Source organism: Mya arenaria, chromosome 6, assembly GCF_026914265.1.
Source record: "Mya arenaria isolate MELC-2E11 chromosome 6, ASM2691426v1".
Taxonomy (NCBI): domain Eukaryota; kingdom Metazoa; phylum Mollusca; class Bivalvia; order Myida; family Myidae; genus Mya; species Mya arenaria.
Window position 1 is genome coordinate 24,906,093 of NC_069127.1, and position 9,774 is coordinate 24,915,866.

Genomic DNA, 9,774 nt, shown 5'->3' on the forward strand with positions numbered 1-9,774 from the left:
TGAAGTGAAACTCATTCGAACTGTTTATGCATAAACGAGTTGCGGGGTATTAACAAATCTATAGTTGGTAATTTCATATGGAACGCTGAAGTATATGCCAAATCGCTGATGGCGGCGTTCTGTTTCTTTAATGTGTTAAGTCGATCGTAGGGATAAAGATGTTGCACTTAAATTGAAATTCAATAAGGGCGGAGTTAAAGCAAAAGCATGCAATGCTAATACTAAGCTAATTAACAAAACGTAGTGATGGAATATTTGCTATTGAAGGTAGAGGAATAATAGACAAACAGAAAGTGACCGAATAGAGGATGGAAATTACAAGAATAATAAGACACATGCATGGTCACAATGATACATACGTTAACATGATATTAGCAAAAGAACCACACACAAAAAGGTACAACAAGAAGTAATAATACAAAAAGAAGAATTTAATATGCGAAGAAAAAACCCGCCTACATCCTACTATAAGACACATACAAGGTAAAAAACAAACTAACAAATAAAGAAAGAAAGAAACATGCGAGACAAAACAGTATCACATAGTTGACAACTTTTCTTTCAATAAATCTTGTTGTAACCGCCCGATCGGTCGATAATTTTTTAAATAAAGAGGCACTAATTAACAAGTTTAAGAAAAAAATGAAAAGTTGATATATTGAGCGAGAGCGTAGTTTTATAAACTTTACCTTTTAAAAACACGTGTCCGCTAGGAGTCGCTGATACTTACCAAATAACGGCATCATTAGTTCAGTTTGTGGTCCGTGCGATTTTAATCCGTGATCTAGTGGTAACAAACTTGACAGTTAATCCAGAGGGCGCAGGTTCGAAATCCCGCATCACCACTAAAAATACTACTCGTCCAGGAGGGACTAGAAATGGTGTTCCCGTGTGACAGTGCCATACACTGGTGCAAGTTAAAGAAACAGGATAGCAAAACACTATGGTTACATTATGTCTGTGCATTATGCTCTAAAAACCTAATATAACTAACAATCTTCTCGGAGCACTCGCCGAATGGGCCTGGCCCGAGTGTGAGTATAAACAAACTCAAAACTTGTGTGAAAAACTACAGAAACAAGCTCAGTAGCCAAAAGTTTAAACATAAACCCTGTTTATGGCACAGGGTAAACGGCATATAGACATATAACAACAACAAACCACACAAAAAACACACCCTAAACAAGAAACATGGAACAACAGCACAAAACTCAACAAACAGCACTGTGCATACTTTCTATATAAAAAAACTAGGTATGTTGAACAAGGTAACGCACCGCCTTCGACCGGTCAGTAAAATGTAAATTTACTGGGGGTTTAAACCAGTTTGTGTGCACAACCTCTCTCTTATCCCAACAATCCTGAATAAAGTAATAACGTAAATGGTTGAAAGTAAAATTTACAGGTGTTTCTTTAACATTTCCTTCGCTAGTTTTTGCCATAATCTCGTTTAAAATAGGACTTCTTTAATTTTCTATTCATATATATATAAAATAGGTGTGTTTATCAAGAATGTTTAGGTTTAGGTACCGCTTTGGTACGATGAGTTAAATGTAAATTTACCAAAACCGAAATTGCTATGCGAGTACCCCTTACGTATCAATAATGCAGGAAACCGAGTAATCGTAAATATAAATAATAGCCCTGTTCAAAGGCACAAGGCAAGGGCTCAAACAAAATGAACACCAATGGCGTAGCTACATATAGACCTTGTAGGCCTGGGCCTACAACATTAAAAAAATGACAGAATTTAAGTAACCAAAAGAGCAATAAAAACTAACTTTTCAAACACTTTGAACAATACAAAAGTTAGTTTTATCATAACCAAAGCAAGTTTGGTGTTGTTTTAAACTTGCTTGTTTTTATTGTAATCATTGCAAATATACTTGAGCGTGTTTTATGTCCATATTAAAGTCCCCAAACTCACATGGAATCATCGTGCCTACAAGTTTTTTAGGCCCTAGCTACGCCCCTGAACATTATCTTATTAACACCACATACACAAGAACAAGCACCTCCAACAGACCACACTGTTTTCAACATATTGTGTGAAACAATGAACAATAAACAACTGCTTATACAAAAACAATTAAACCACAGCATATATGCAATTCATCACAATAGGACGAATACGTATGCATTGATAGTTAACACAAGGACACAATTAAGATAACGTGAGGCTGATCAAATCATTGCATGTTATCTTAATTGTTTACGCCCCCTTCTAAGTGATGTCTCACAGTGTCCTCGGACAGGAAAAAGTGAAAGGTTATTTGATGGCATAATTAGTATTAATACACGTAAGTGTTGTAAGATTTTCTTCTTTATGTGCATTACTATGTAATTGAATAGGCTTAGTCGAGTTTAAATTTTAATTATTATAATATTATTATAGTTATAAAATGACTGCAGAAATTGGCACACACATGTTGATGATAGGTTTTGATTAGTAAATTCAATTTCGACTTGTTAGCATAGTACTCTATAATATGAATACATCTTGCAGCAGTGTACAATGGTCAATGTCGTAAATATTTTGGAGTTCGTTTGAATTATGTTTTATAGATTTTCTATTTTATTTATTAAAATAAAATTCGATAACTTATAGATCGAATAAAACTAATCGATGTAGTGAATTGTATATGAGAAATAGATATGGGGTTCCATATTTCGTATTTCAATTTAGCAAAGTTTTAAGGACTTGTGTGTGTCATACATCGCATCTAACACAATTATTTGTTATCAGAAGAAAGTTATCTTTGCGAGTTTGATATATCAAGCTAATCAAACATGTTTAACCACTCTGATAAAGTCCCAACAGATATACTTACATATTGAAATAGAATTACTGTACGGCTTAAAAGCATACATTGGAAACTAGTAGACAAGGCCAGTAGCCCCAAACACAACGATGACCCTGATAAGTAGCACTATAGATATATACCACGGAAAATAATCACTATACCTTCGATTGTTTTTTTATACAAATATTCTAATTATTTGTACGTCAACTCTCAGAATAGTCCATTTCTTTTGTAAACGCTCGATTATACTGGTGTATCTTTAACGTAAGTAGGAACTTATATACACGTGATACAATCTAATGAATTAAATGGAAACCACATATGCAGGGTCAAGTTTGATGTGAAGCACAACGATACATATCAAACAGATATACAATAAGAAACACTGGTTAAACAAAACCGATAACTCAAATAGTCTTTAATCAATAACAGTTGGGGTTGCGTTCGAACACAACGTTTATTGATATAGAGAAAATTCCATGAGATTAAACAAGTTTTAAATTTTTAAATCACATGTATCATCATTTAGTAATGCACCAGTAAGTTGTAACCACGCCCAACCCCCATGTCCGGGGAATAGCTGTGAGTTGACTTTCGGTCCAGCCAAGCCCGGGTAAAATCCCCATCCTGTGGGGACGAATTGCTGGTAAAATCCCCGCCAAATGCCACCGCACCCCAGGGACCTTAGGTAAGGCCAATTCCCCGCTATTTTTGGTGCGGAGACAAAAACACCGCATTCACCCGGCACTGCGGGGCCACCGGGAAGGTTAAAACACGGCCCATTTCCTCGGCTATCCCCGGTATACCCCCGGACCTGGAAGGCGTGGTTTTAATTGACTGGTGCATAATACAAGCGAAAATAAAACATATAACACAATTGAATATACAGTGACCGGTGACCGGTCAAGCAGATAAAATGTTTAATATGACATCGGAACTACATACGACGAAAAGTCACTAATACCAGCACCAGGTGCGCTCAATATCGAGGAAAAAGAAGTTCGTTTTTAAAAAATATCACTATTCTCTAAAATCCATGATAGTAATAGAATGTAAGTTAATTAAACATGCATATTTATAGTTGCCGAGAAGTACATCGTCAGTCCTGTTTTTAAGTAAATATTCGCGATTTTGTTTACGGTACGATAAATATCAACTAAGCCTAAAATAGGCTTGAACGTGCCCCAAATTGCCAACTGTTACCTTTTCATGCTGTAAAACACTAACAGGTTATGTAGTTATGGTTTGCGATCTTCACTTAGTAAGTAACATAACTAGCTGGTTTACTTTATAAATGTGAAATGAGAAAAACTTAAGTAGATAACTAGTTCTATAAATAATTTAATATATTTATAGATAACTGATGAAACGAATTTTATCTAGTTAAGAAGATTTAGTTATAATGTTAGTTACTTAGTGGGATTTGTAAATCAGTACTTGATAACCAGTTACTGCTAGAAACCAAAGCTGCATTTATTGATAAGTGGTAAAATAAGGTAACACAGCTCCACTTAATCTTATTTATTAAGTAGAATTCGCAATCCATAACTAGAAAACTTGTTAGTACAACATGAAAAGGTAACAGGTGGCAGTTCTGGGCACGTTAAGGCTTTTCAGTCTTATGTAATTCATCTTACCGAAAAAATATAATCAACTATAGTTAAATAATAACTAGAAAGCTAGATAAACATCGCGAAAATTAAGTGCATGGTTAACACAAAACAGTGTGTGTATACCACGTGATAAATTACGTCATATATGCTACGTCGGAAGGCAACATTTTGCATAAAATGAAGACTTAAATCAAAGATAACTTTTCTTTAACTACACCATTTTAAATAAAACAAAGGGCAGTCTATGCCACTTAAAGAGTCCCGCCTTCGTTTTATTACCGGAGCTTGATTAGGTGATAAGTCTCCTCAAACACGTCAACAAACCTGTTTCCATAATAATGTTTTGACAGTGCTCCGTCAGACGGCCGTATTGTGAAAAAGTTTTTCGAAGTGTTTGAAGAAACTAAACTCTCAATCAAACTCTGGTCAAAGACCGAAGGCTTCATCTTATATGGTGAAAAAATAGTGAAGTTATCTTTGTTTTAATCTTCATTCGAAGCAAAATATGGCCTTCCGACGTATCATTTATGACGCAATTTATCACGTGGTATACACACACTGCAAAACACTTCGCGAACGTTATCGGTTATAGGTTATCTTATTAGTGTTATGCCACCATTATGAGTTTCCGATATTTAGGACCTAATGGTATAATTTACAATAACAAAAAGGATACAGATTTAAAGGTTTTGATAATACACATTTCGTACACAGCATTTTTGTTGAGACATGTTAAAGAATTTCTTTAAAATACACATTTTTCTTTTTTAATATGAACGCACCTGCTCCGTCTTATTGCATACAAGGGCTCGATTCTCCATCGTGTACTTCAAGATACGAGTAGAACGACGAATAAGGACACTTCGATATAAAATCATACGTTTCCATGGTAATCAGGTTATTAAATTGAAGATTTTATGTTTGTATTCATACAGTAACGCCGCTAGGAGCCATGGCGGTAACCACCACCAGCCCCCCTATGAACCCGGGAGGAGAGCACATCACCGTATACACAGCAAGGCCTCCTGTATCACAGGTACTTCCTCATAATTAAATGTCATTTTTACATATATGAAACTGCACAGAAGTAAATATAAGTTTTACAATGAGAACTTCATGTAAAGTGACAAGCCAAGAAGTCGAAAACTCAAAAATAAACCCGGTTAAGTGACAAAAGGTAAAGGCCCAAACAAAAATGAACTATAGACACAAACATATAAACACCACATTCATACACACAAACACCATAGACAGACCACACACTCATCAAAATACATTTACCTATAAATGATGGGATAACCGCCTTTCGTTCGGTCATTGAAACATGAGTGAACTGGAACACAAGTCTACTGAAACACAATTGTATATATTGGTTATTGTGCATATAATTGGGCTTATTTGATGATTACATTTCCTCTATTTTTAAATCAAGTGATACGAATATCAATTACTGATAACCATGAGAAAAAGATAGTACAGACTGGAAGATACGTACACTGGATATTCATTGACAAACTTAAACGCGTGCTAACACTGTACAAAACTGGCATGTTTATGTTGTAAATATGGGAACTTATCTTATATGAGACTTTAAAGTTGCAACATATAAAGTGAATATGTATAAGCAACACCATTGCTAAATGTTCCATTATCCTTTTTTTACTTTTAAAATACTTTGTTTGATGCTTTGTAGCCCGAGATAGACAACGGCACACGGGCCAGCGGAGCTGCAAACACCACCACCATAATTGTTGGCATCCTTGTCCCAATCATTTTAATTGGCGTGGGTGCCCTCATCTTCTACGTTTGGTATCGTCGCAAATATCCTGTGAGAATGGGGATCGGTAGGAATTTCACAACGTTTTCCAACCCTGCCTATAGCAAAAAAGAATCATCTGTTACTTTAGTTCGTGATGATCCTGAAAAACTATACAGAACACTATCAAGACGAAATCCAGCTACTATTGAAGAAAGAATAGATGAAGTCGATGGTCAAGTAAATCCCGCCTTTGAACCTGAACAAAGTCCCGAACTAGCAACTGTTGAGATGAGGTCTAATTCCGGTATACCGGCAGTTTCTAATATATCAACAGACACTAAGAACAAAGTCCAGCCAGTAGAATCTGATATAGCTCCCATTAAAGCTGTTGGACGAGATCGACCACGAAAACGTGCTACGTTGATAAGGATTGACGTTGCAGACAAGGAACTTGATAACAACTTTGACCCAGTAACTGAATCAGATCTTGGTATAAGAACGGCAAGCGATATGAGTATTGGCAATGATAGCACTGACACGCACACTATAAATCTTTCATTTTCAGGCATTCACGATAATAGGCCGGAAAGTATGGAGAGGTCAAGAAGTGAGCAATTTCTTTGGACACATAATGATGCGTCCTTTTCCAATACTACTCTTCAGCAAAAGGGAAGGTCTCAAAGTGATTCATTTGCAACTCGTATAAAATCCAACGAATCAAGAAAGCAAGATAGAAAACTGACTTTTGAAAACGCATGTAGCGAACCATTGGACGAGAACAAAACAGACAGCATTGATGAGTTTGAAAAACTAGAGAAAATGATAGATAGTTCAGAGAAATTCAGTGAAAAACATTACATTCCACAGTTGGAAAGTAAAGAGACAATCTCCCATAATGACAATGATCCTGCAGAAATGATGGGTGATGAAACTAATGTTATTAATGTGTCAATACAAAACCTCAAATCGGATGAAAATGATAGTTCTACTGTCGAAGACATTGACAAGCTTGACGAGAAAAATGGTCAATCGTTAAATCCAGTGGATCTTACCGATGACAATAACGATACAGAAACAACTGTTACTGACCAAGAATTGGAAACAAATGCTGATAGTATTGCTGAAAGAGAAGAAGACGTTTCGTTAGAGACCAAACTTGTTTGTCGGCAGCAATCAAAACGACCATCATTGACATTATCGAAGGAAAACATTGTGATGGACCAAGAAATGCCCACTATTCTTGTTCAAGATGAAATTATATTTGAGCCCGAGACACCAAATCCGATCGATCTTCACTGTTCTCCAGCCACGAGTCCTAGGCGAGGGAGACGGGCCTTCACATTAAACGACATAGCTGTGAAATTGCCGGTATCTAATTATCAAGATGATGATCGTGCTGGAGATGAAAAATCCAGGTCCACCCCTGCCATTTATTCTGGTGTACCGACTGAATATTTCTGGAAACAATCTAAAGAACAGGAAATACGCGGCGACAGTGTAGTTAAAACTTACGAGGAAAAGGACGATATGAAAAATTCAAACATTGACCAGAACAGTGAAATACAGAATAGTCAACCAAGTATTCTAAATACAAAAGAAGCAAATGCAAGAAGTGGCCAATCGTTAATAAACGAAAATCCGTTCTCATTTATACCTAACGATGTATGTATTAACAACAATACTGATAAGACACACTCCGATCTTATCATTCCAGATATGTCTCAAATAAATACGAATGCAGAAAGTAGTGACTTGAAAGAATTTGACAATATTAAAAGAGGCCCAAATATTTCTGAGGCTGATGATACTGTATTGCAAGAAACAGTAAATTCAATAGATAGTCTACGTATTGATACTTCAGATGCCAATGTTCCCGATTCTTTTCCAAGCTCAGTAGCATTCGAATTAACATCACCTACCATAGACGTAGAAGACCATCAACATTCTGATGATTCCAAAGACGAGATGAGTAAAAGAAAAATTTCCGCTTTCGTGTTTGACTCTGAAGCAGATAACGAAGAAAGTTATAGCTCTGACAACGAGTCTACAAAATCTAACGAGGATTCTTCCCACGAAGGTTCTGAATCAGTCGAATTTCAGAAAGGTGTTCTTGATGAGAAAAGTCAAGACGTCATAGATGAGCAAGTAGGTTTTAAAAATATTGATGATATGACCATGCCATTCGAAGAGTCTTTGAATTTTTTAGCCGGGTCCTCAGCAGCAACAGTTTTGGGACAAGGAGAATGCAAAGATGCAAACAGTTCCAACATTGAAACAGTCAATGCTACAGGTGTTGGTTTTGAATGTTTTGAGAAAAGCATAACAGAAATTTCGAACGATTCTGGGAATATGATAAGAAGTAAGGAGGGAAGCACTAACTCTAACGTTTTAGGTGAAGTGTTGCTAGATGTGCACGGTAATGTAAATGACCAATCTTCGGCGTAAGAATAAAGTGTGAGTGTATCCTATACGAAAATGCGTTTTATTCAACTCTCTCGTTACAAACAACAACAACAACAACAACAACAACAACTCGTATTGAGGTGCATATACTGAATCATGATTAATTAAACATTGTGTAAGTGATTATGATATTTTGTCATATCTGTTACAGAGTGTGCAAACGCTTGGCAAATCATAACGAATACGAAATAGTGTGTGAAATAAACATTATATATGTTATTATAATATTATGTATTGATATTTTTTTGGTTCCTGTAGAATATGAATTGCATTTCTGTAACTGTTAAGGTAAAAGTCATCGCTCTGAATACATGGAATGAGTCAAATTAAATAGAATATAATTGTAATATGTTTTGTTTTTAAATATATTGTACATATTAAACTATCTATATCTTAATACCATGAATTGAAATTGTTTATTGTCTGTTATATATATGTGTTTGTCGTTTATTCTGTTGTTAAATGATGGGACAGTACTAAGTCTAAGTTAAGCCCTCATAATTTTTGAAATTGTTTCCCCTAAAGCATTATATACTGAGTATTTTTAATAAATGCCATTCCATAACAGTTGAATTACATTCTATATAGACATTAAATTGTTGTCCAGGGGTCTTAGACTATGCATGGTTTATATTTATATGTTGACTTTTAAGTGAGATATCGCCTAGTAGCCCACACGAGTGTAAATAGCAGTCATCGCCGGAACTAATATGGCATTTTGATTTTGGAGGGGACACAGCTCTCACAGTTGGTGTGGACGGTGTGGGGTCGCACAGCAAGGAGATGTTGTTTAGTGGCTTTTTATTAAAGTATTAAAGTATTGTTAGCAAAATAAATAAAAAAATCACATTGTAGGATCTTTTGAATAATGATTCTTTCCTTTTTATTCCACACTCATTTTTTACAATAGTGAAGCAAATGTTTGGGCCTAACTAATATGTGGCGTGGGGCAAAGCAAATAAGAAATTGGTAATGTATCATTATTTGGCTGGTCGGATACTCACGACTGACCCGTTCCGTTTTCCTGCATTATTCATTGGATGAAAGGCGGTTGGTGAAATTACAGGAAAAATGAAAAAAAAACGAAAAACACTTTGTTTTTCATAAGTATATACAGTTAAGTTTGCGAGGGTGG

General features: G+C 35.7%; 1 protein-coding gene across 1 annotated transcript; it reads left to right on the top strand.

The window, feature by feature from the left end:
* The first annotated feature begins 3,459 nt into the window (after positions 1–3,459).
* On the top strand, positions 3,460–9,460 carry LOC128239070 (uncharacterized). Its single transcript, XM_052955516.1, has 3 exons — positions 3,460–3,492; positions 5,353–5,453; positions 6,111–9,460. The coding sequence occupies exons 2-3, from the start codon at positions 5,370–5,372 to the stop codon at positions 8,619–8,621; spliced, it is 2,595 nt and encodes an 864-aa protein (XP_052811476.1). The 5' UTR covers positions 3,460–3,492; positions 5,353–5,369; the 3' UTR covers positions 8,622–9,460.
* Positions 9,461–9,774: the final 314 nt, after the last annotated feature.